This window comes from Sceloporus occidentalis, unplaced genomic scaffold, assembly GCF_023333645.1.
Source record: "Sceloporus occidentalis isolate IW3139 unplaced genomic scaffold, rSceOcc1.0.p SCAF_8, whole genome shotgun sequence".
Lineage (NCBI taxonomy): Eukaryota > Metazoa > Chordata > Lepidosauria > Squamata > Phrynosomatidae > Sceloporus > Sceloporus occidentalis.
This window is the reverse complement of record NW_028316988.1, coordinates 35,430,988-35,457,287: the sequence shown is the minus strand read 5'-3', so window position 1 is coordinate 35,457,287 and position 26,300 is coordinate 35,430,988. Positions and strand designations below refer to the sequence as shown.

The window sequence follows — 26,300 nt, the reverse complement described above, 5'->3', positions numbered from 1 at the left end:
GCAGAATCAAAACAAGATGCCCAGCCATGTGGTTAACATTGGGTGCCTTGTTCTGACCTCAAAGGGAAGTGACTTGCGATGATGGAAGAATGCACCGTGGGGCTCATTGGGATGCGTTTCTAACAGCCCCCCCAGAATCGGGCTTTGCAATGAGAGTCGAGGAGGGATACTCTGGGTTGCCCCAGAGATGTGGCCAAATTTTAAGAAATATTTAAATAAAATCATGAAAATAAACAAAAAATATGACAATTTTATATTTTAAAAACAGTGATACTCAGCAGACTTAATACTCCACAGGAAAAAAGTAGAAGCAGGAGAAATGCAATGGAAATTGATTAGCAAAATAGAGCACAACTGGATTAGAGGAGAAGTAGAATAGACTTGGGAACAGTTAAAGAAAGGGTTATGGGGAAACTGAAATTTTCCTATATGATATTGGTAGAAAAGTTCTTTCCTTCAATGTCTAAACGGTTTAAAATGGTTGTTACTATATTTTTAAATAATATAGTAATAAGAGGTTGGATGGCTGCATGGCAGGGGACTGGATTTGATGGCCCATCAGTTTCTTCCAATTCTATGATTCTATGAAATAAGTATTAAATGTGAGAGTAAGTTGGATGCGATAGCCATTTGATCGCCAGACTGGATTCAGTTGATACAGCTGGCACACTTAGTGCGCCATGTACATCCTTCCAAAACTATGCACTCAATGAGAGAGAATGACCATCCCAGATACTAATGTCCTTGTTCTATTTTTCCTCTTGTACATTTTTAATTCAATGTTTACAAAAGATTTCTTTCATTGAGCGACAGCCTTACCATTTACAGAAGGCAAAAACCATAATACAGGTTGATCATAGTATTATTGCTATAATAGCGTAGTTTTATTCTGTTTTTCCCCCTTTTCTTCCTGGGGAGTAGGGAAAGCTCCCTTTAATAGGAATGGTGGTGACAAAACTTGAAGATGTGGATGGGGCTGAGCATGCTTTTGAGATATCAGGTCAGTGGGCTATTTGCATCTTAAATGTATGTGGGTTTTTTGGAAATATTTATTATAGGGGAGGCAAAGTGTGATCCTTGGTAACATATGGTCCCCAGATAGTTTTGTGACTCCAACACACACACCTCAATTCCTTTAGAGTCATAGTTCCTAAAGGCTGGCAAAAAAACCCAAGTGAGGATGAACAGCATCTCTTGGAAGTTTCAATTTTACCATTAACAATGCATGTTTTTACCTAAAGATATACCTTTTTAGCATGAAAAAATACCCATTTTCTAGACTCCCCTGACCTCTCTAGCAGAAAATTCGAAGTCCCTCGCCAAACTACACATCCCCAGATGCTGTAGAACAATGGAGCCATGATAGTTAATAGTGATGTCAAACTGCTAGAATGATGTAGTTCAGATGCACTGTGGTGCTTGAGAGTAATACATATATGAGCTACAATTACTAGCGGGTCTTGCTAGGCTTCATCTTAGTGAGTATCACCCCCATTTCAAAACCATCCACGTTGGCAGCCATTAGCACATCTTGCAATAAGAAAGGGAAAGGAAGGACTTCTTCACATGGCGCATCCATTTAATGTATGGCATGATGGGCCCTGATGTTTCTTTCAGATTGACTCAACAAGAGAAGAGTGCTTCTGGAGGAGGTCTGGAGATTCATCTAGTCCAGTGATTCCCAAACTCTGGTCTTCCAGGTGTTTTGGATTTCAGCTCCTTGATGGCTGAGGCTTCTGGGAACTGAAATCCAAAACAACTAGAGCAGTAATTCCCAAACTTTGGTCTTCCAGATGTTTTGGGCTTTAGCTCCCAGAATTCCTGACTATTGACCAGGCTGGCTGAAATTTCTGGGATCTGAAGTCCAAAACATCTGGAAGACCAAAGTTTGGGAATCACTGCTCTAGTTGTCCACATCCTGGAGGACCCAAGTTTGGGGACCACTGAACTAGAGGAACATTGTTTGGGAATCACTGAACTAGTCCAAGGCTGCATCTGCACAGCAGAGTGTTGAGGACGGCTCTTCTAAGTCCATTTCAAAGCCAGCTGAACTTGCAACCTTCACAGAGTCTTTGTGGGACCCTGGGAAATGATTTGCCCCATGAGTAACCTGGTCCTTTCCCTTCTCCCAGGAGGCATGATAGACCGCATCACGGTCCACTGCAATAGCAGCCACGACCTGCACGAATGGCTTGACCATTTGCAAAGGCTGCCCCGAGGGACAGCATCCAGCGGCACCCTCTCCAAGACACACTCATGGAGCCCCCATTCGGTAAGATAGATAGATAGACAGACAGACAGACAGACAGACAGAGTCCATAATCTTCCACCTGATACAAGAATTGCAGGGTTTGCAGCCCCCAAAAAACTAATTTTTCTAAGTTTTGATAGATTTTGTTTCAATAAAAATGACAATGAAGATGATGGTGACGATGGTGATCATGATGATATAATATAATTCATAGATAGATAGATATGTTGGTGCTTTTTATTTTTATTTTATTTTTATTGTATTGTATATTTTATCTATTTAAACACAAAAATAAATAAATGAATAAATATTCTCCTTTCAAGATCGAACAAAAATCCAGAGGTGTTCCCTAAACAAGAATCTAAACAACTACAGCTCAGTACATTGAAATCACTGTTTGGCTGTGTTTCTTAACCACTCTGAGACGCTTTGGCTTGAAAAGGCAGCACACCGATGAAAAACTGACCAAATTAATAAGTGAATAAATTATTTTGCCAGACATTCAGCTCTACCGGACAATCGCGAGGCCCGCTGGAGCCTCCGAAAATCCTTAAGCCCTGGACCTTAAGTTGCCTCCGACCCGCTCCTCCTCTCCGGCCTTCGGTGGCACTCAGCTACAAAGAGGTAAGTGTCATGGGGACTTTGTGTATGTTTTGCATCCATTGTTTAATTCTTGCTGTTTATCTCTTATTCTGTGGTAGATAACACAGGATAAATGCAGTCATCCCTCCACGTTTGCAGCTTTGACTTTAGTGGATTTGATTATTCTCTGATCAGATTAATATGTTCCCTCTAAAAATCTCCAGATCTTCCAGTGCAACCTTATGGTCAATGTCCATCAGAAGTCACACTGGAGGACCTAGAGATTCCCAGAGAGAACAATTCTCTAGGCATTTGTAGGTCCTCCAATGCAATTCTGTGGTTGGCTTCTAGCAGATGTTGACCACAAAGTTGTGCTGGGGGACCTAGAGATTCTTAGAAAGAACAATTCTCTAGGCATTTGTTGGTCTTCCAGTGCAATCTTGTGGTCAACTTCCAGCAGATGTTGACCACAGACTTGCACTGGAGGACCTAATGGAAATCAATGCTCTAGACATTTGTAGGTCTTCCAATGCAATTTTATGGTCACTTTCTTTGGCCCGTGAAAGTGACACTTCTAAAAGGTCTGCCTATAACTCAGGTTGCATCTACGCTGTAGAAATAATGCAGTTCAACATCACTTTTAAGTGCCGTAGCTCCATCCTATTGAGTCCTGAGATTTGCAGTTTTACGAAGTCTTCTGCCAAAGATTGCTGATGCCTCACAAAACTACAAACCCCAGGATTCTGTAGGATGGCTCCCCGACAGTTAAAGTGGTGTCTGCATTATTTCTACGGTGCAGACGTGCCCAAAGTCTCCAATTTATAAGCGTTAATGTTCATTTTGGGGTTGTTTTGTTTTGTCATGTAAGATGTTGGGAGTTTTAAGCATCGAGTCTCTTTCTGAATTACTGTTTTTCTAGAAGCTTGATGTATTGTGAAGGCAGTAAATTTGATCTCCCATTTACAGAAATCAATCCAAGTTGCCTAAAAATATAGCTTCATGCAAATCGTAGCCCCACAGGAAATTGGGGGAAGTTATTTGCATCATACAGGAAGCTTATATCACAACCCCAGAACAATGCAACTACAAACAACATCTTCCTTTGATCGTTCTTTTTCAGTGATCCTTTTTAAATGAGTCACTTTTCACAATCTTTCTGCCTTTGACTTAAATCTCTGTAGTACAAAACTCTTGCTGATTGCCATAGTCTGAAGCTAATTGTTAGGTAGGAGGCAACACAAAGCACAATTTTGTTCTCCCTAAGCTTTCGTACAGGGACCTAAACACCCTGAAGGCACCAGATCCATCTGATCTTGGAAGTTAAGCAGGGCAAACCTTGGCTAGTGTTTGGATGGGAGGCCGCCAAGGCTCCATTCCAAAGGAAGAAACCAACAAGGCCACCTCTGAGCATTCCTTGCCTAAGAAAACCCTAGGAAATTCTTGGGGTTGCCATAAATCAATACATACATTCTTTTAAAATATTTTAAACACTTCTCCCCTCCAGTTTTTAAATTATATTTTATTATTTATATGCAGTCTAATTTAATATTGTAATAATTTTAATTCTGGTTTAATGTAACTTTTTTCTATGTTTTTAAAAGTGGCACCCTATGAAACTATCTTGAAGGCCCCATACGACGACAGGCAACACATCCCCTTGTATTCCATAGGATGGAGTTAAAGCCATGTCAAACTGCATTATTTCTTTAGTGCAGATGAGGAAACATTTATTTACAGTTGTCCTCATTTTGTTGCCTGGGAGGTGATTTCACAGTTTGGGGAGTTTGTGAAGATGGTGCGGTTTCTCTTCCCACAGCTGTCCACTTTCAGGAAGCATCCGAAAACTGCTTGCATGCGTGTTGCGTATTCTCGTTTCACTTTAAACTGGGTCATCAGGACGCGTGTCCTATTTAAAGCCTCCCTTTGAAAATCGACACTGTGTCGGCTGCCCTGACTCTTCAAAAAAACCTCCTTGGCTCTTTTATTTGCTCATTTATAATATTCCTACCTTGTCTTTTATGAGATGGGTTCAACGCCAGATATAGTATAAAGCGCTGCAATAAAATAAATGCAACGAGAGCAATAAGACATAGCAAAAATTTCTCATTTGTACAGCTCAGACTGACACACCATCCAACATTTCATACATATAAAGGGTGACATGTGCTTTACATTGTCAAAATGGCAAAGGTTATTACAAGTTAAGTCTCCTTTATCTGAAATGCTTCAAACCAGAAGTGTTTTGGATTTTGGGTTATTTTGGAATTTGGAATATTTGCATATATATAATGAGATATCTTGGAGATGGGACCCACGCTGTATTTTCCGGGGACAGAATGGAACAAATTGAGCTGTTTGGCAAACCATGACCCTCTTATCTCACACTTGTCTCCTCTTTCTTTACATATTCGTTCCTAGCGGATGTCTTACATCTTGAAGGTAAGGCTAGAAGCCTCTCTGTGACTTAGCCAGTCGCGACGTTATCTTCCTCCTTTAATAAAAAAAAGGTGGGGATTCTCCCCTTCCCCTCCCGGTACATATAATATTTTCCAAACTAAGTTTATTTTTTTGTTTGTTTAACAGTTCATTCCTATCCATGCTTACTCAGACGTTCCATCAGTTGCAAATGGACATCTGTGTAAAGCAGGGCTGGAGCAACAGGGGACGGATAAAATGAGGGCATTGTCCCCCAAATAAGGATTATTTCACCACTTAGATTTCTAGCATTGCAGAGAGTGAGACACTGAAAATGGTTCAATTCTCTTCCATTTGCTGGGTTCACATGCCCTTGGTCCCTTTGCCTGCCCCCTTTTCTTTGGACCCCAAACTGCATTTCTAAATGCTCAACAGAGGTATTAAATTTTTGCCGAGCTAGAAATTTGGGGACTGAAGGGAAATGTTATTTTTGGGTGTGAGAAGTCTTATCTAAGGAAATCAGCGTCCTCATTTTGCCTGCTCTCCATAGCTACACCTCTGGCCTAAAGGACAGTTCTGCTCCCTTTATATTCTGAGCATTGAAAATATTTTCACATAGACCCTGTCTAGGACTGTAGGTAAGGGCTGCGGAGTCTGCACCCCTCCGGATCTTGAACTGCAGAGCCCAGCATTCTTCACCATTGGCTGTGCCATCTAGAGCTGATGGGAGTTGTAACCAAACAACTGAAGGGCTATTACTACTGGCCTAGACCTTAGCGTAGGCTTGGCTAAGTACAGCCCTTAACTGCAATACTTAGCATCCCTCACCATTGGCTAGGCTGGCTCAGACTGATGGGAGTTGCAGTTCAAGAATGTCTGCATGATTTCTGTTCTTGCTCTAAGTGTTGCTGGTTTAGTCCAGGCAACTAGAATTGCACCCTCTTGATCTTGATCTGAATCTATATCTAGTTCTATCTCTAGATCAGGAGTGAATAAAGTGGGAGGCCCAGGGCCACATGTGGTCTCCAAATTAATTTGTGTGTCCCTGAGCCTGTCCAGATTCTCCAAACCACCCTTTCTTTGGCCCAAATAAATGTCCTGCCTCTTTTGGAAATCTCCAAGAGCAAAAACTCACCTTTTAAATATGTTGCACCTGTTTCCCTGCACTATTTAATTCTTGTTTAAAAGCAACTTTTAGTGTAATGTTGCAGGGACATTTGGGGCAACAAAATACGGTCCCACAGAGACCCAGACAAAAAAGGAGTCCCTAAAAACCTGCCAAATTAGCCCATCTTTCTATAGATGTTTTGGACTTCAATTCCTATCAGTCCTTTTTTTTTTTTTTTAGAAAGTAGCTTGTTTCCATTAGAATTTAATTGAATCGCCATAACACCCATCATGGCATTATTACTTAATCGGTTCTACTTTATTAATGCAGGATTCCAGCAAGAGTCCAAAAACGATGAAAAAGTTTCTTCCCAAAAGGAAAACTGAGAGGAAACCATCAGATGAGGAATTTGTCATTAGAAAAAGTACGTCTTTCATTCTCGCTCCATTTGCCAAAACAAAAACCAAAGCATCCTATAAACGGTCTTCCTCAACCGGGATGTCTCTGCTGGCTGGGAATAATGGGAACTGTAGGCCAACACATTGCGATGACTTGCTCGCAGTTGGGATGTTCCTACTATGTATTAAGAGGTTGAGATACAAGTTGGTGGATTTTTCAATCTGATTCTTTCATGGGGTGACAAGCTCCTCTTAAGAGCTTGGAAAAGTTACTTTTTCGATTACAGCTCCCAGAATCCCCCAGCCAAGATAATCCCTGTCTGTACTGACCAGGGGATTCTGTATACCAGAACCCAAAAAGGAACTTTTGCCATAGAGTCCAACAATATTGGGAGGGCTAATGATTCCTGCTCTAACGTTCCAGACTTATGTTACTCTTTACTGCCTTCATTGTAATGTGAATGAACACTTGTTACTAAAAACTAAAACTAAAAATGCATAGCAGCATTACTTTTAACGTGTTCCTTCCAAGATATGTCAAGAATAAAGAACAAGGTGGTACTTATTCCCTTAGCAAAACTGGTTGTCATTCTTAGAGGCTGCCCTAAAAATCTGAAAGCAATGGAAGCCAAACATTATTTGTCTAAAAAGCAGACATGTCATTTTTAAATGAATTTTTCTCAAAGGAAGCAATGAGTAATTTTAGCCATTCTCTTCTTGCTGAAAGTAAGCCTTCAAAAACTGGACTCTCCAGGGATTATTCGGTGCAAAACTTGCATGCGGTTGTTCTGTGCACAGAAAAAAATATATTGTTTTCTGTGCAGAAAAGGCTGCTTCTGTGCGCAACATGTTATCCCCTGTGCAGAAAACACTGTTCTATGCGCAAAACAACAATGTGTGAATGTTGCGTAGAATAACACCTGTACGGCAAAATTTCTCGTCAGGGCTTGTGGACACTTTGGAAACATGCTTTCCAACTGTTTTTTGAATCGTTTTCAAATATTGTTTTTTCCATCCTGACCCAAAAGTTAATCCTCTTGGTCACATTTCCCAGGTACTGCTGCCTTGGAGGAAGATGCTCAGATCCTGAAAGTGATCGAGGCCTATTGCACCGGAGCAAGCTTCCAGCAGACCCTTACTTCAGGTTGGTGGCTTAAAAGGCAGTTCTGTGGCTTTGAACATGGAGGCACCCCTCAAGCCAAGAGGTACCAGCCAGCAGCCCTTGAAGTGGTATGATATGCGTGCCTTGGAAATTAGGGAGATGCAACAGCATCATTTTTGGCTGGTACTTCTGCAAGCCAATAGTACATGAGCACAAGAAAGTGTTAGTGTCATCTTATGCATGTATGTTGTTTGGCTTCAAGTTATTTCCTACTTATGATGAACCTATTCCATGGTTTTCTTGGCAAGTTTCGTCAGAGCAGGGTTGCCATTGCCTTCCTCTGGGGCTGAGAGACTGTGACTTGCCCAAGGTCACCCAATGGGTTTTCATGGCTGAGCCAGGATTCGAACCCTGCTCCCCAGTCATAGTTCCACACTCAAACCGCTATGCCACACTGGCTCCTCTTGCATGCATGCATTTCTCAAGCTCATCTAGAAAGAACAAGGCAAACATGGGCGCAAAGGAGATGCGGAAAGCGGAAGAGTAACAACACAACCTTGCTTCACAGTTCTCTCTCCCCTCCCAACCCACGGAGAGCAAAACTGATGGTAATCTCAGGATGCGAATGAACTTTGGATAGGAAGCTCAAAAGATATCACTTAATCTGCTGCGCATTTCAGAAAAGCAGCTTCCTGGGTGAGGCGTTAACATCTTCTGAAGGAATGGAAACAGAGAAACAAGCATTTGTTGGAGATGTAGAGATGGCAAATTCATTCAGATAGAGGAAGATGTGTGTGGGATTTTCAAGCAACATATCTTGTATTAGATGGATGCATCTACATTGTAGAAATAATGCAGTTTGACACCACTTTAACTGACGCAGCTCCATCCTACAGAATCCTAGGATTTGTAGTTTTGTGAGGCACCTGCACTCTTGGGCAGAGAAGGCTAAAGGTACAACTGCACATCCCAAGATTTCCATAGGAACAACAGCACTTAAAGTGGTGTCAAACTGCATCATTCCTACAGTGCAGATGCTTTTGCATTGTTGTGACTGCTTTAGACAGCTGTCTGGAGGCCAAGGTCTAAGGAAATGTATTCTGAGGGGAGAGAAAAAGTGGAGGTCCCTATGTTCTTGTTCTTATTCTGTGTGTCTAAAATAGTATTTCTCCGATCTCTCTTGCAAACAGGTTCCCGTAAAGAATCCGTCCCTCAAGTCCTGCTTCCAGAGGAAGAGAAGATCATAATTGAGGAAACGCGAAGCAATGGGCAAACAATCACAGAAGAAAAGTAAGTCTGCAAAGGGGTCTTGTAGCACCCTTGAGATTAACTGAAAGAAAGAAGTTGGTAGCATGAGCCTTTGTAGACTCCAGTCTGCTTCCTCAGATGCAAAGGGGAAGAATGAGTTGAATTTGGGGAGGAATGCTCACCTGGGTGTTTTACGAGAAGGATTTTGGACAAAGAAAAACCATAAAAGACAAAGGCAAAACAAAACAGCAGTACAATGAGTCCTCCTAGGAATCTCGAGGTCCTCCAGAGCAACTCTATAGCCAACATCTGCCAGAAGTTAACCATATAATTGAGCTGGAGAACCTACAAATGCCTATAGAAGTATTTTCTCTAGGAATCTCTAGGTCCTCCAGTGCAACTCTGGTAGACATTGACCATAAAGTGATGCCGGGGAATTTGGAGATTTGTAGAAAAAATCTATTAATCAAATCCGTGAATAATCAACTTCGCAAAAGTCAAAGCTGCAAATGTGAAAGGATGACTGTAATTGCAGGGAAAAATTAGGGGGGGGGGACCCAGCAACTGTAGATCTCACAAATTCCAGACATGTGTTTGTGTGCATGCATTCAGATGTTGACCATAGAGTATACGCTCGCAAGTAATTTTCAGATAAATATATTGTGAAAATGCAAAGATCTTTGGACTACAGTGAAGGCATCAGGTAAGCCTCTTTGGGGAGAGCATTATATAGATGTGGTGCCACCACTGGAAAGACCTTCTCTTCCATAGCCCTCCAATGCTCATTTGGTTGAGGGTGCTTAAAGGAGAGCTTCAAAGGATCATCTAAAAGCACGAAGGATGAATCTGTTTCAGCTTGAGGGCCAGATTTCTAGGCTGGACAGAGCCAAAAAGGCCATAGGGATGAGAACATTTTTTTTAGATCACAGCCCTTTTTGCAACACAAGACTTTGTCTCCACTGTCCTTTAGCCCTTTTGTGCAATCTGCTTTTTTTCTAGGAGCCTTGTGGACACCGTCTATGCACTGAAAGATGAGGTCAAGGAACTGAAGCAGGTAATCGAAAGCATCCCCAGCACACATACCACAACCATTTTGCAGAAGTGCAGAATATAGTTGTGGATACCAAATTCAGGGTAGCAAATAACAGATTGTCATTGAGGTTTGTTTGTGGCTTAGTGGTTTAAGTGCTGGACTGAGACCAGGGTTCGATTCCCGGCTTGGCCACAAAACCTATTGGGTGACCTCGGGCAAATCGCATGTTCTCAGCCTCAGGGGAAGGCAAAGGCAAATCTACTCTGAATAAATCTTGCCAGGAAAACCCCATGATAGGTTCATAGCTTTAGGGTCGCCATAAGTCAGAAACGACTTGCAGGCACATAACAACAAACAACAACTAAATGAAAAGGTTTGTAGCTCTCATTGCTGAAAAGATACCCTGGAAAATGTCTGGGCATTGTCTGCGGTGTGGTTAAAGTGTTGGGTTTGGACTGAAAAAACACAGGTGCAAATCCACGCTCAGTTGTGGAGTTCATTGGGTGATCTTAAGCCAGTCAAGGCCTCTCACCCTAACCTACCTAAGAGGGTTGTTGTGAAATGGAGGGAAGAAACATATATGCTGCTTTGGTAGGACAAGTGGGGTAATAGGAATGAATGCTGGGTTACTGTCATGTCAGACAGAAGGACCACATCATGAGTTGTGGTCACATCTTAAAAAAGGTGTCGTAGAAGAAATGATATTGGGTGGCTTCCATGTCAGTGGGGTGTTGCATCCATTCCAGGTTTTGCATTTGGGACAACGGTAAAAATGATGAAATAATGGAAAACGTTGGCCTTTTCCTCCTTTGTTTCCTCCCGCTCCCAAACCGCCCCAATGCTGTAGGAGAATAAACGGATGAAGCAATGCTTGGAAGAAGAACTGAAGTCCAGGAAAGAATTAGAGAAGTTAGTTCGGCGGTTGCTGAAGCAAACCGATGAATGTGTCAGGGAAGAAACCAGCCGGAGATCCTCGGTCCTAGCTTGATTTCTTAACGCCACCCTTGGCAGGTTGGACATGAAGGCAGGTATTCCTGGGAAGCGGAATTGTAGAGTTGGATTCCTCTCGCTCCTTAGATATATATATATATTTGTGTGTGTCTGTGTGTGTGTGTTTTACTTGTTTTGGGTTTGTTCTGTTTCGAACAAGAAAGGAACGACAATGGCTGTCATCTTTTTTTCCTCCTCTCCCCCCTTCAAGAAGTCAATATGCCAATGGCAGCCAAGTGAAGGTTGCTTTATAAAAACATCCCACTTCTGCCCCCGGAGTCTTCTGAACCTGCCTCCAGCCTCTGGTACCTCAATGCACCTTCTTCTAGGAATATGGACTTTTGCGATCCACCGGTTGCTGCCCAGAATGAAGATTGCTGAGTGGAAACCTTACAGGACATGGAAGAACACTTTTATCTGCCTTTTCCCTTTCCTTTCCCTCTTCCTTTTCTTGTTTCTTTTTCAAATGCCTTTTACTTAATTTATTGGTTATTTGGGGGGCAGGGATATGGAAAGGAGTGGTTTCTTGAACTGCAATCAGGTAAAAACCAAAGGTAATTTGCACTTTGTTTCTCAGATAATCAGGAAGACGAGATAGATTTCTCTAATGATAACAATAGTAATAGTAATAGTGGAAGAGCTAGTGTGATGTAGTGGGTTGAGAGTTGGACTACAACTCTATAGAGACATGGAAATCCATTGGGTGACCTTGGTTGAGTCACACACTCTCAGCCCCAGAAAACCCCACAATAGGTTTGCCTTAGGGTTGCTCATAATTGGAAATGGCTCGAAGGCTCACAACTGTAGTAATAGTGTCGTTGTTGTGTGCCTTCATGTTATTTCTGACGTATGGCAACCCTAAGGAGTTTTCTTGGCAAGCTTCTCCAGAGGGTGTTTGCCATTGCCATCCTCTGAGGCTGAGAGACTTGCCCAAGGTCACTCTATGGGTTTTCATGGCTGAGCGAGGATTCGAACCCTGGTATCCCAAAGTCATAGTCCAGCGCTCAACCCAGTACACCACACTGGCTCTTGATAGTAATAATTTTGTCCCACACTTGAGACGCAGAGCACAGTAACACAGTGGCCTTGCGATGGAGGAGAATATGCCCCATGCCACCACAGCATACTGGTTAATGTTGTAGGGTGCCTCTTCGAGTATCACAAACTGAGCTCTCTGGAGTTTGCTGTGATCCCTCAACACTGTTTTCAGGCAAAGGAAGGGTTAGGAGAACCGCTAATAGCTGAATTCACCTCCCCCTGCATTGTGTCTGAGTGTGAGTATGCAGAGTAGGATTGTAAGGCGTCTTTCTTACAAGAGACGTCTCTTATTTGAGGGCTGAAAAACTTGTCCCTTATAGGGTTGGCAGGTATCCCTTATTATAAAGGATGCCCCTAATTTTAAGGGCCAGGAAGGTTGTCCCTTATAGGGTTAGCAGGTGTCCCTTATTATAAGAGATGTCCCTTATTTGAAGGCCAAAAAGCTTGCCTCTTTTAGGGTTGGCAGGTGTCCCTTATTATAAGTGATGTCCCTTAATTGAGGGTTGGAAAGTTGTTGTTGTTTTCTTTTATATAATCTGAACAAGATGGCCCCAAATCCTGCATTTTGGGATGTTGACCATCCATAAAGACAGAAATGTGTGCATCATGTAGTTTTTGAATGTAGGCAATGTGTTAACACAATGCACCCATCCATCTCGAGGAGTTAACTCATCAATACTTTCAATTTAGTATTTAGGGAGCACACAGTTTGTTCATAGTGACTTTCTGGCCACCAGCCGTGAATACCATGAATTTTGACTGTTTTGAAAAGCTGGCCATGCTAGCACAGAGCCAGCCCTAGCATTAAACAGAATTAGGCAATGGCCCCGGGAAACAAAAGTTGGTATTATCCTCAATCCGAGCCAGAAGATCCAACTGGCACTCTGGTGTGCCTTAGTACAAGAGAGCATCATGTCCTTTGCCTCAGGCAGCAAAATGGCCAGCCAAGTGTGTGGATTCCCTCTGGGTTTTGTTTTATTTTTACTAAAGCTTTGAATATTGTGGCCAAAATTCTGCAGATGAGTTTATGCGTGTATAAATTCCCCTGCGGATGTTGGATGGGCACTTTTGTAAAATGTGGAATGTCTGCATTCAGTTCAAGGTTGTGAAAGCAAGAGTGGTGCTTGGATGGGCATGGCACATTTGTTGGGCACTCTGTTGCTTCTTGGGATCTTAGTTGAGTTGCACAATGTTGCCACCCAACACAAGGGTGGCATAGCAGAATGAGTATGCAATCTTGCATGCTGAGACTTAACCGCGTGCAACCATGTTGTAGGATCTCGACCTCACTAATGCTATTTCTGTGCCAGGGTTTAAACATGGGACCTTCTATACACAAAGCATGCGCTCTGCCAGTATGTTATGGTCCCTTTTCTCTTCCATACAAAGAAAATCTTATTCTGAGACCATTCCTGCAATGTCACTATTTCCATTCCCTTAAGCATAAAGTTTATGACTTTCCCTTCAGAATAACCCTTTTTTTTTAATTCGTAAGCAGGTTGTCTCAGAATGAATTAATCAATAAAATCTGATCTGATTCCTTAAGATTTCGCTAACTGCTTGGCAGCAATTGTTTGCTTAACTCTTTCAACGGCGTATTTGCAGAATGTAGAAAAAGAACCGCAACACAACAACCTAGAAGCTGAATGCTGTTTGCTTAGCACCCAAAAGTGACTTTAAAAAGATAGTAATAATAATAATAATAACCTAGGACAATATATCCTGTTTTCATAGGACATGGAAAATATTTCAGATATTCTCATTTGAGTGTCGAATTTTGCACAGGGAAGCTGGATGAATGTTCACTCCTCTCCCGCTTGGATGAAAGGAAATTATAGATGTTTTACTGTGTCTTGACAGAGGACCCTCTTTTTCTGTCTGTGTTGAAAAAGAAAATTTTAGTTAACCTCAACAATATGCAAATGAACCCGCTTTGCCTATAATTCCAATCTGCATGTTGCATTACCGCCTGGGTTCCTAGAATGGTGGTTTTTGTCCCCTTTATTTCATTTCATTTGTTTTGCTGGCGGAGGTATATTTTATTGATAGCTGGAGTGGCATAGTTCCTTAATGGTTTGCTGCAGCACAGATGATGGAAGTGATCCCAATACATTAACAGTATGTTTTCAGCAGCTGCTCAGTGACCCTAAAGTCATCTGGGGATGCATCTACATTGTATAAATAATGCTGTTTGACACCACTTTAACTGCCATAGCTCCATCCTACGGTATCCTTGGATTTGTAGTTTTCTGAGGCACCAGCATTCTTTGGCGGAGAAGGCCATAGACCTTGTAAAACCTCAAGTCCCAGTATTCCATAACATGGAACTAGAGCCCTAAAAGGGGTGTCCAAACTGCATTATTTCTACAGAAGGATTTCAGGGGTGTCCATGAGAAGCCACGAAGTACCCCCAAGCTCCTGCTCTTCCTCTTCTCCCCCCAAAAACTGGAAGAGCAAAAATCTCCACTCCAGGGACAACAAATACTGCAGCCTCTCTAACTTCCAATAAAAATAAATCAATCCTATAACTGGAAACCAGAAGTTACTCCTGGCCCATTTTTAGTAGTACAGGGACACCATCCTGGGAGCACTTTAAAAAAGCACTGATCCTCCCTACTTTTTCCATCATGGTGCAACTTTGGACTTTTTTGAATTCCTGGGTGGGAAAAAGGTGGCAAATCTTTGGCGCTTCCCCATCAAAGGAGCGTCAAGAGGAGTCCGGCTTTGAAGCATTTGAATAAGACATTTAAAATCAGGCAAACATATCACATTAAAGGAACAATCACTGCTAACGCAGATAATATTTTCATTGCTTTGCCATTGCATCCTTTGTGTGCGCCTGGTTGCATCTCCGATGCATCACACAGTTTTCCATAATCCCCCCCTCATCCATCCAGCCTTTAGGGTGAGCACAAACAGTTACGCCAGAAGGAATTTTGTAAGTTCTTTTCCTTTGCTTCATCCTTTACATCCTTTGTTTCATGCTCCTAAATTTTACCTTCGACTTATCCATGGGTCATCTCAAAACCCGTAACTTTTGCCGGAAAACCTGCCCTCGACTTATACATGAGGTCGACTTATAGTCAAGTGTATACATTAGTTTCTGAATAGACCTCTCTAGGATTGCACTGTGAACACCAAGGAAGGATACTCAGCTATCCTAAAGGAAGAGAAGCCATGTCGATCCGATTGCAGTGTTTCATATATGTAATTTGTTTACAGCTCTTTGTAAATATGCTCCTGTTATTTCCCCCACATTATTCCTTTGCCTTCTGTTTTCTCTCCTATCACGCATTGTTGTTGTTGTTTTTAATTTACTGTCATGACAACTGATGCAAGTTAAACTTTTTCTAAACTGTTTTTATTTTGAGCAATTTTTAAATGGTGGTTTTCAACAAAATAAAGAAGGATTTTAAAGAAAAAAAGTTTAAATGTGGGTGCATGATTTCCCTTTTACGGCACAACATCCGAACCCTTTAAAAAATGTTATTCAATCTTTGAGTAAGAGATACTAGAGTTCATTACAAAATGGTCACAGTTAACAGTACCAATCTGAAAACTGAACAAAAACCTTCTTTCTTTTACGGTGGATTAAACAAATGAATTACATCAGTAGGAGAATGCACTTTATTTCACCAGCCTTAAACTCCAACATGAAACGTTCCCAAAGGTGGATAGTCATATCGATTATAATTATTGATCATTTCACATAGGTCATCTTCAAAAACTGATAAAATTGATTACATTATGCACCTATTATCCCAACTTTTCAGGCAGTTTATTTCAAAGAGCAAAAAACAGACTCCTTTAAAAAGTTTTGATCAAAAATGTTGAATTAAAACCATCATATCATATTCATAGAAGAAACAGGAGACACATCTCAAGATATGCAATAGAAGGGGTTTTTTTTTTTTAGTACAGACGAGCCTGAAAAAGCAAACTTTGGCAATTTCTGAGCCAGGAATTTTCAAATCATGTAGTGGACAAATGAAAACAGGGCAGCAGGGCTATAGATATTTTATATATATATCTTGCAAGCAGTGGCAGGAAAATATATAAGTAACATTCACATTTTGGTAGCTTGATTCTGAACAGGTAGAGGGGTTAGCAATGGAGGGGGGATTTAAGGCCATTGTCCCCTACCAAATGAGAATTGTGCCCCCCGTGGAATTTTCCTTCAGCCCCCAAATTGTGAGCTTTGCAGTAAGTTAACATTTCCATTGAGAAATACAGTTTAGGCTTCCAAAGAAAAGGAGCAGACAAAGTGACCAAGGGAAGGCAAACTCAGCAAATGGAAGAGTTCCTGATGTGGATGATTTTCATTGTCCCAGTTTTTGCAATGCTAGAAATTTGGAGACGGAAGGAAATTTTTCTAGTATGGCAGAATTCCTATTTGGAGAGAAGGAATTCTCTCATTTCCCCTGGACTTCAGCTCCTGTTGGCCAAGCTGGCTGGGGCTTCTGGCGGTTGGAGCAAGATTTTGGAACCATTGCTGTAAACCGGAAATCTCCAAACCTTAGTCCTTCAAGTGTTTTGGACTTTAGTTCTTAGAAGCCCCAGACAGCTTGTTCATTCGTTAGGAATTCTTGGCGCTGAAGTCCAAAACATCTGGAGGACCAAAGGTTGGGAGCCACTGGTCTGAGGTTTAAAGGAGTTATCCAGGGTGCCAGTGACATTGTTCAGGTTCCTTTAAGACAGTGGTTCTCAACCTCTGGTCCTCCAGCTGTTTTTGACTTCATCTCCCAGATTCCGTCATCATTAGCAATGCTGGCAAAGACTTCTGGGTGCTGAGGTCCCAAACAGCTGAAGGATCAAAGGCTGAGATCCTCTGCTTTAAGACCTGTTCACCACTCACACAGACTTGGTAGCCACCTGCCACCTCTGGTTGCCAGCAGGGTAAAATGGAGGACCTCTGGGATCCTCAAAGTCACCCAAAATGGCCTACACTTGCTTCGTCAGTAGGCACTGGGTACATGGAAGATGCCTTGCAGTGGGCAGATATTGCACAAGGAAGGACTAAATCTCCCTTTGCAATGTCCAAAAAACCCCATATACTTGTGTGACACAGGCATATATCACCAACACAATTCTGGCTGTGTTGCGCCTTTGAAATATAAACTGCATTTAGATTTGTATTGCCTGAAAGAAGCAATAGGCAGAGCAGCCCTAAGACTTGGTGTGCCAGCACCCAAGCAACTTAGGAAGAGGGCATGTCAACCTTGGCAAAGCGTTACACAACTGTCGACACCAACATCACACACATTTTGTGGCCAGGGTTAGCGGCATTACATTTGAGCTCCCTGGATCAACATGGCACCTCTCAATAATAAATAAAATAAAATACACAACATCTTGAAGAAATCAAAGAATGGAGTGGGTTATAAATATGATTTGGAATTGGGAATGGGGGAATGGCTTTGTTCAACAAAGCTCAGCACCTCGGCTTCTAAGAGAGCTCAAACATGCCAAAGTATGTGTTCCCGTGGTCATAGTTCACTTTGGAAGAGTCCGTCACGTTTACGAAGATAGTGTGGCCCGGATGGAGTTCGACAGCTCTCCCGAGATGAATCGACTGAAGGCCGCAAAGATCATCCGCTCCGCTGTGAGTTCCCACTCCTTTCAAGAGAAGCTTATCAAACTCGGAGGGCAGGTTAAGGTACATGTAGACGCTGAATGGCACATGGGGCTCTGGGTTGGTGCAAAAGGCAACCTGGGAGTAGATATAATATCGTCCTCCTCTGGCAACTGTGAGTTTTCCAGCTTGGTAGGAAAATATGTCATCCGTTGGGGCATAGATGGTCTTCTTCCACTGCAAAACTGAGGAAAGAATAGATAGAAGATTTTATTTTATTTTATTCTACTTTGCTAAATGTGATCAGCAAAGTGGTTCCTCTAGTGAGGATCATAATATAGGATGAGTCTCCCTTATCCAAAATTTAAAACACTCCAAAATCCAGAATTGTCCACATGGGTGGATGAGATAGTGACACCTTTGCTTTCTGATAGTTCAATGTACACAAACTTGATTTCATGCCCAAAAATATTGAAAGCACCGTGTATTCAATTACCTTTAGGCTAAATGTATAAGGTGCATACAAAACAGAAATGGATTTCATGTTTAGACTTGGGTTCCAATGCCAAAATATTCCATTATATAGATGCAAATATTCCAAAATATTGGGGGGGGGGATCCAAAATCTCACACGCTTCTGGGAGACTCAGCCTGTAATATCATAGACTTCTTCCTACTTCCTCAGGTGTATGTTTCCTTATGCATCTGAGGAAGGAGGCTGAAGTCTACGAAAGATCATGCTACCAACTTCTTTCTTCCAGTTAGTCTCAAAGGTGCTGCAAGATCCCATTGCATGCAAAGGCTCTTAATACTCACTTTTGTTGCTGTCCTTTGAGCCTGCCAGGTGAATGGTTGCTGATGGCCTCTTGTCACCTGAAATAGTAATAATAATATATTTTTAAAACCTTTCATCTCCCTTTGCCATTCCATTCATTCACTAAACCCTCACAGACATTACAAAACCTTAATGTTTCCTCTGTTTGAGATCCAGTACCTAAGGCTGCATCTGCACTGCAAAAACAGTTTGACACCATTTTGACTGCCATAGTTCAATGCTATGGGATTGTGGTTTGTTGTGGCACCAGAACACTCTGACAAAGAAGGCTAAATATCTCACAAAATTACCAGTCCCAGAAATCCATATAATTGAGCCATGACAGCTAAAGCAGAGTCAAAATGCATTAATTTTGCAGTGCAGATATAAGGCTGATACAGCCTTAAGTCCCAATCTGTATCAGGCCGCCCCAATGCCTGTTATTTGCCAACCTTAGGAACCAATGCACCGCAAGACTGATGTTGTTGGTGCACTGTTACACATCTTTGCATTTCAGGTTTCTTAGCCCCTTAGGATTCTGAAGCTCAGTTATAATACCAGCTCTGCCAGAAATTTGGTTTTCCTCCTTCTGGCCTGCCTACTTTCTACCAAAACCTCCCTACCCAAAAGCAATCACATACCTTTTTGCATGGCAACAGAGCTCTCTTGGGGAACCTGGAACAATTATTGTTTAAACAGAAAGAGAGAGAAAGAGAAATTAATATTATTAAAAGTAGGATAATATCTGTTCAATATGCACATAAGCAATATGCAATATGAGTTGAGGACTAAAGGAAAATATCACTGAGGTGACAAAATCCGTATTTGAAATAGTAATGGCTCATTCCCCCTCCTTTTTAACACTACAATTGTAATGCACTATAGTAACACTGTCATTACTGGTGGAAAGGATCAATTACAATTAAGTAATTGTAGTTAATTATAGCTAGTTCTTCTTAAGCTGTTCCAAGGAACTCTTATTTACTGCCACAAACTACTCCCAAGTCTCTTTCCCTTTCTCTCATCAGCTTTGAAAACCTCTCCATCGTAGAAATAATGCAATTTGAAACCGCTTTAAGTAGTGTAGCTCCATTCTATGGAATCCTAGGATTTGTATTTTCACAAGGTATTTAGCCTTCTCTGCCAAAGGATGCCAGCGCCTTGCAAAATTACAAATCCAGGATTCAGTAAGTTGGGGGCGTGTCAGTTAAAGTGCTTTCAAACTGCATCGTTTCTACAGCGTAGATGCACCTCCAAAGGTTCTCTGCAGCAGAGTCCCTGCTTGAACATCAAAATTTTCTGATGAAAGTACTATTTACCGTGCTTGGTTTGGCATAGTTAAATTGCTGGGACAGGAAAGTCTGTTTTTAGTAACACAATTACGAGAATGACTCGACGCGAGCAGATTAAATGAGGGTGTGAAAACGCAAATGCCAAGTAGCAAACGTTGCATTGTTGGTTTTGTCAGCCATTCCCAGTGCTAACCTTCTAACACCTTTTTCTTGAGTTGCAAAATTTGCATGCCTGGTTAGCATAAATGATTGTATATTATTTTGCAAATAGCATCTTGCTCCTCACCATTCAGTTCATCTTTACCATATGAGGAAAAGTTTGCATGCTCCTTTGAATTGAAGAAGACTTTGTACAAGTTCAAATGGAAGAAATGGTGGGTGTGGGGTGAATCTCAGTGGAAGGAGAAAGGAGAGGACCCCCCCCTCCAATTTAAAATTTAAAATTTAAAATTCTCTTTCAGTTTGATGCAACTTCTGAGAAAGAATACCTACTACAGATTGAGTCAAGACTGGGACCCACTTGTAAAATATTTGAGTAAAGAGTGGGGTTCAACTTTCACAATAGAATTGAATTGAAGAAACTTAGAACTATAAATTGAGCATGGGATAAATAAAGATTATGTTTAACATAGAGACTGTTTAATAAAAGGGGGATAAAATGATATACTCTGATGAATGATTAAGGGAGTGATACAAAACAGAAAATACAAAGAGATTAGGAAGTACACATCTGTCGGTTTTGGGTTGTCTTGGTTTGATTGTAAGGTAGGTGTAATTGTTTTGTATTGTCTGTGATGTTCATTGATATTAAATGTGGTTTTAAAGTTTGCTAATAAATAAAAATATTTTAAATCAAATTTTTAAAGAAACTTTAAAAACATCACATTTTAACCAAATCTTCACTAGGTATAAGTAAATACATTTAGGTTGTGTGTACGATGTTATTTGAAGGTATATAATTTTAATTCTGCTAGTTGTTTTTGTCACAATTATATTAGTGTTACATTCAGTGGCATATGGGAATGATGATTTACAGGTAACATTAGTGCAAAAAAGCCATGCACTCCCGCAACGGATGACACCAACCCTATGGTTCAAGTGTACATGGAAATGCATAGATGCATGCACACTACACAACTGGAGCAGGTTTATACCACTTTAACCCTTCATTGCTTCATCCTATGAGTTCCTGGGACTAGTAGTTTGGAGATCTCCAGTAGTGGATCTCAAGTCCTTCATCAAGCTACAGATCCCAAGTTTCCATTGGATGGAGCCATCATGGAATAGATACACTCATTCGCTAAGAAACTGGGCCGATTGCATTTTGGAGGGCTCACTCTCTGCAAAGAAGCCTTCTTGAGAAAACCTCATTACCTTGCTTGTCAGACTTTGTAGATCCTGGAAGCTTTTTAAAACCTTTGCACAATCCAGGAGGGTTGCGTCACCTTCTTGCGGCTTCCGACACTTCTGCAGTCTTCGGAGAAACAGAACATCTTCTCCTAAACTCATTTCCTCTCCCACCTGACAAAGAAGAGAGCATAAGGAAATTAGACTAAGTTATCACTTTAAAGTTGAAGGCTGTCATTGCGGCTAACCTAGTCGCCATTTTCTTTGCTTTGCCATTACATCCTTTTTGACACGTGGGCATGTTCTTTGCCTGCGACACACACCGCACAGCCACCATTTGCCGTACTTCCTTCCTTATCCATCCAGCCTTTATGGTGAACACAAACAGTTATGCTGGAAGGAATAAGTTCTTTGGCACTGATTTCCTTTGCTTCATCGTTTATATCCTTTGTTGCATGCCCCTAAGTTTTACCCTCGACTTATCCATGGGTCATATAAAAATCCATAAATTTGCCCCCAAACTCTGCCCTCGACTTATACATGAGGTCGACTTATAGTCAAGTATATATGGTATCATATATGGTACCTGGGGCTCTCTATAGACGGGCCCTATGGGATGCCGTCATCACGTTGAGGGGCGGCGATTTTAGATGCCCCTCTCCCCTCACACGTGATGAAGGCGTCACAATGGTGGCGCCCTATACACATGGGCGCCGCCATTTTGATGTGACAGACACCTAGCATCCTCATGTCTCAGCGCAGTTTTGACGCCACAAGTGCGCCATTGCCACCTTGCGGTGTCACAATGGCACCGGAAAAAGAAGCCACTTTTTGCAGCTTCTTTTTGCTGTGCGAGGGAGCTGCGCGGTTTATCCGCTGCGGCTCCCTCACACAGCAAACTAAGGTGGCGGCAGACCGCCCTTTTGGGTGGTCTGTATCCCGCCTTTATCACTTTTGAAGGCTAGAAATATCCATTGACTCTCTAGGGCTTTATCCACACTGGAGGAATAACCGGTTTGGCACCACTTTAAGTGTCTTGGCTGAAGGTTATGGAATCCCGAGAGTTTGAGTTTGTTGCAACAAACTCCAACCCCCAGAATTCCATGGCCTTCAGCCAAGACACTTAAAGCAGTGCCAAACCAGATTATTTCTCCAATGTGGATGCAGCCTTACTCTGATATAGTGTTTCCATGTTCAGGAGCAATGAAGACCAAACATTAAGATGCGACAACAGGGATAGCCTTCAGTTCATGCTTGGAAGCTTCTTTCCTCCCTTTGAAAAGCTGTCCCAGAGTGTCAAGGAACTTTCCATAATGATGTGCAACATGGCGCCGGATGCCGCAGGAAATGGCGGATGGAAAAGCAGAAAGACACAGGACTCCTAACTGCTCTGCCTTCCATTTAGTCATATCTGAGCATGATGTAGTGGTTTGAGCACTGGACTGTGACTGAGACCAGGGTTTGAATCCCTGCTGATCCATGAAACTCATTGGGTGGCCTTTGGCAAGTCACATTCTCTTAGCCTCAGAGGATGGCAACAGTTAAAAAAAAAACCCTGAATAACTTGCCAAGAAATCCCTATGATATATTTGCCTTAGGGTTGCCATATATCGGAAATGACTAGAAGGCACACAGCAACAACGAAGGTACATAAACTGAGGAGATCTGAGGTTCAACGCAGTGTGCAACAAGAACAAAGCATGCATGTAATAAGTCCATTGGCATGACACCAGTCTAATGGCATAGACAGTGCACACAGAAGGAAAAATGCAGAGGGCAAAGTGATCATACACAAAATTAAAAGGGCCATACATCTTGAGTCTCCCTAACCCAGAATTCCAAAATCGGAAATACTCCACAATCCGAAATTGTCCACGTGGGTGGCTGAAATAGTGGCACCTTTTGGGTTTCTCTGAAGATGCCAGCCACAGATGCCGGCGAAACATCAGGAATAAACTTTTCTAGAACATGGTCACAGAGCCCGAAAAACCCACAAAACACTACAATGACACCTTTGCTTTCTGATGGTTCAGTGTCTGCAAATTTTGCTTCGTGCACAGAATTATTTAAAAATGTTGTGTATAAGATCACCTCCAGGCTACGCGTATAAGGTGTGCATAAAACATTAATGAATTTTGTGTTTAGACCTGGGTTCCATCTCCAAGGTATCTCATTATGTATATGCAAATACAAGTATTCCAAAATTTAAAATAAAATCCAAAACCAAAACACTTCTGGTTCCAAGCATTTTGGATAAGGGAGTCTCAACTTGTTATTTGCGTTGTCTGCAAAAGGAACTAAAGATTGGACTACATAAAAAGGAAAAAAATGGGTTAATCAAAGAATCAAAATGGCTGGAGCTGGTTGAACATCACAGAGAAAAGAAATCTACAGAGTGGGTCCATGCAGCCACACAAAATGCTCCAAATGGCTGCATACTTCAGGAACTCAGTGATGCCACAAAAAAGCCACCATTGTGAGACATTGTGCTACCTTTATATAGCCAAAAAACAGTTGCAAAGAAAGAAGGAACATGCTGGATTCTGTCCCATCTCTGCCTTCCACAGCAAACACCTTCATAAAAGCATAGAAAGATCTGGAAGGGATTATTAGGGACCATGAATACATAACAGTCACAAATGGTTACACATCCATCACTGCCATACAGGATCCCGGTGAGCTGCTTTTTATGTTCTTGAAGGACAAAAAATACACCAACTTTTAAAAAATATCAAAAGTTTTAGTATTTGACCCAATATGATTTTAGATATTTGTAGTTTTAGACATGCATACTTGCTGGCCAAGATCTTGCATTGTCAATGTAAGTACAATAACTGAAATCCACCATTATAGTTATATCTGACCATGCCATACATTCAGATCATCTCAGTTCGGCAGGGATTATCCGAGTTAACCATGGAGAGTTTCCTGATGTTCTTTCATTCAACTATTAAGAGTTTTCTGATGGCCTCTCATCCAACTGTTAGGATTCCCTGATGGTCTCTTGTCCAACTATTAAGAGTTCCCTGAGCATCTCTCATCCAACTATTAACACTTTCCTGAGGATCTCTCATCCAACTGTTAAGATTCCCTGATGATCTCTCATCCAACTGTTTAATTTCCAAAATTAGGCAAGACTGATGTGTTTCAGATGCTCTGATGTAATGGAGGATGCTGTTCCATTACTGGTACGCAACAGGCAGTTCCTTGCCTCAGGCAGTAAGTCCTTGGAGGTGGCACTCGCCAATGATGGAAGAGAAAGCAGGGACCCATACTTTCCAACATTTCACAGATGAAAACAAACACAAATATGGCCAAGGAACATCAGAGTGTGGTCAAGACATCAAAAGTTGTTAATGAAGAAGAAGAAGACACAAGCTAGGAGAGGAACTAAACATCCTACCAGGTCCATCTAATCTTGGAAGCTAAGTAGGGTCAGCACTGGTTAGTACTTACGTGGGAGACCGCCAATGAATACCAGGTGCTGAAGGCTCTATTTCAGAGGAAGGAACTAGCAAAACCACCTCTGAGTATTCCTTGCCTAAGAAAACCCTGTGAATTTATGGGGTCACCATAAGCCAACAGGTGAATTGAAGGCACATGGACACACAAATACATTTCTGTCCTTTAATGGACAGCAAATGTTTAAAAGGTATGTGAATCTGAGGTCTAAATAGCCTAAGGTTTTTAGGTCTCGGCTGATCATGGAAGCCTGTTCAATGGGAGGCCGCCAATGAATACCAGGCACTGTAGGCTCTATTTCAGAGGAAGGAACTGGCAAAACCATCTCCAGGTGTTCCTCACCTAAGAAAACCGAACAAAATTAATGGTACCACCACAAGTCAACCGGTGACTTGAAGGCACATGGACACACACACACAAGTGGAAGATGTCCATGAGAATTTTGTGGTTCTTGGATTCTCTTTGGACAGAACAACCAACATAAGTCGGCTCGGTCTTACCTTGTCCAGCTTCATGTGAAGATACAAGCCAAACAGGGCCGTCCCGACAAGCTGTGCTATCACGAAGGTGGTGATCAGGCTGAGGACGGTCTTCATGGTGACCGTTGAGCCAGATGTCCTGGGGCTGGTCGGGGAATAAGCTTCGCCGGACTCCATGCGTCTTGTGTCTTCCGAAGTCCTGGGTGTGTGAGAAGCATGAATGCCGCCTTTGGCTCTTACTCCCTGCGCAATGAGAACGGCAATGCATTGTGCCTGCCCACAACTTCCTGGGGAAACAAAGTCATCTTCCATTGTGGGGAGATTTGTTCACACTCCTCTCCCACAACAACAGCAAAAACAAACAATCGTTTGAACTCGGCATTTGTAGCTCACGTCAGTTTGTAAAATGTGTGTGTTGCTCTTCCATTGACTTCGTCCTTCTTCTCCACTACTTTTCTGTTCTTTTTCCTATCATGAGCAACCCTTTCATGCCTCCTCTCCCTTCCTCTTGGCTTGAGTGAAAGGAAGAAAGGAAGAGAAATAGTTAACCTTCTTTGTCAGAGAACTCTGGTACCACAACAGACTACAAATCGTAGGATTCCATAGGATGGAGCCATGGCAGTTAAAGCGGTGTTAAGCTGCATTAATTCTGCAGTGTAAATGCATCCCCGTGGATGGGAGCAATGATCTTTGGCTTGAAGAGAGCTCTTATTTGCCAAAGACGACCAGACCAATGGCTTGTTATGAGCCAGCCATGAACTAACAAACTAAACCAAGAAAAAATATCCAAAGGTAACTATGTTGGTTATCTAGCAAAGTAAAATAACATCCAAAATCCACAAAATAGGGGCACCTTTATTGGGCCAGCCACAAATATTGGTTGGCCCAATAAAGGTACCCCTGTTTTGTGGATTTTGAATAATATTGGTTGGCCCAATAAAGGTACCCTTGTTTGCTGGATTTTGCACAATAAAGGTACCCCTGTTTGGTGGATTTTGATTAATGTTGGTTGATCCAATAAAGGTACCGCTGTTTTGTGGATTTTGGATGTTATCGTACTAGCCTAAACCAAGGAAAGTGAAAAAGCCAGGTTACCATCCTTCCTGCTGAGTCAAGTTGAATGTGTCCCAAAAGGTGTGTAACCACAGCAAAAGGTTTTTACGCAAAGG

The 26,300-nt window shown here is 41.9% G+C and overlaps 2 protein-coding genes across 3 annotated transcripts in view; one reads left to right on the top strand and one right to left on the bottom strand.

The window, feature by feature from the left end:
• The window catches only part of LOC149308680 (rho guanine nucleotide exchange factor 6-like), a 46,714-nt gene extending 31,062 nt beyond the window's left edge, over window positions 1-15,652 (top strand). For both annotated transcript variants that reach the window (XM_089536285.1, XM_089536286.1), the window contains 9 exons: window positions 922-1,000; window positions 2,133-2,272; window positions 2,750-2,875; window positions 5,252-5,272; window positions 6,687-6,780; window positions 7,809-7,898; window positions 9,047-9,146; window positions 10,104-10,158; window positions 10,985-15,652. In XM_089536285.1, coding sequence (XP_089392411.1) covers window positions 922-1,000; window positions 2,133-2,272; window positions 2,750-2,875; window positions 5,252-5,272; window positions 6,687-6,780; window positions 7,809-7,898; window positions 9,047-9,146; window positions 10,104-10,158; window positions 10,985-11,125 — 846 coding nt within the window. In that variant the 3' untranslated portion in view covers window positions 11,126-15,652. The remainder of the gene's footprint in view (window positions 1-921; window positions 1,001-2,132; window positions 2,273-2,749; window positions 2,876-5,251; window positions 5,273-6,686; window positions 6,781-7,808; window positions 7,899-9,046; window positions 9,147-10,103; window positions 10,159-10,984) is intronic.
• Window positions 15,653-17,217: 1,565 nt separating this feature from the next.
• LOC149308679 (CD40 ligand-like) lies at window positions 17,218-25,323 on the bottom strand. Its single transcript, XM_089537099.1, has 5 exons — window positions 25,153-25,323; window positions 21,218-21,364; window positions 19,193-19,226; window positions 18,554-18,610; window positions 17,218-17,982 (listed from the first exon to the last, which is right to left on the bottom strand). The coding sequence occupies exons 1-5, from the start codon at window positions 25,306-25,308 to the stop codon at window positions 17,612-17,614; spliced, it is 765 nt and encodes a 254-aa protein (XP_089393225.1). The 5' UTR covers window positions 25,309-25,323; the 3' UTR covers window positions 17,218-17,611.
• Window positions 25,324-26,300: the final 977 nt, after the last annotated feature.

What these genes read in the sequence shown, in the direction of transcription:
- LOC149308679 (XM_089537099.1), bottom strand. Translation starts at nt 25,308, where the DNA reads ATGGAGTCCGGCGAAGCTTATTCCCCGACCAGCCCCAGGACATCTGGC. An exon ending in TACAAAGTCTGACAAGCAAG is followed by an intron (nt 19,227 to 21,217) that starts GTAATGAGGTTT and finishes TAATTGTTCCAG; the next exon opens with GTTCCCCAAGAGAGCTCTGT. An exon ending in CTCTGTTGCCATGCAAAAAG is followed by an intron (nt 18,611 to 19,192) that starts GTATGTGATTGC and finishes TTACTATTTCAG; the next exon opens with GTGACAAGAGGCCATCAGCA.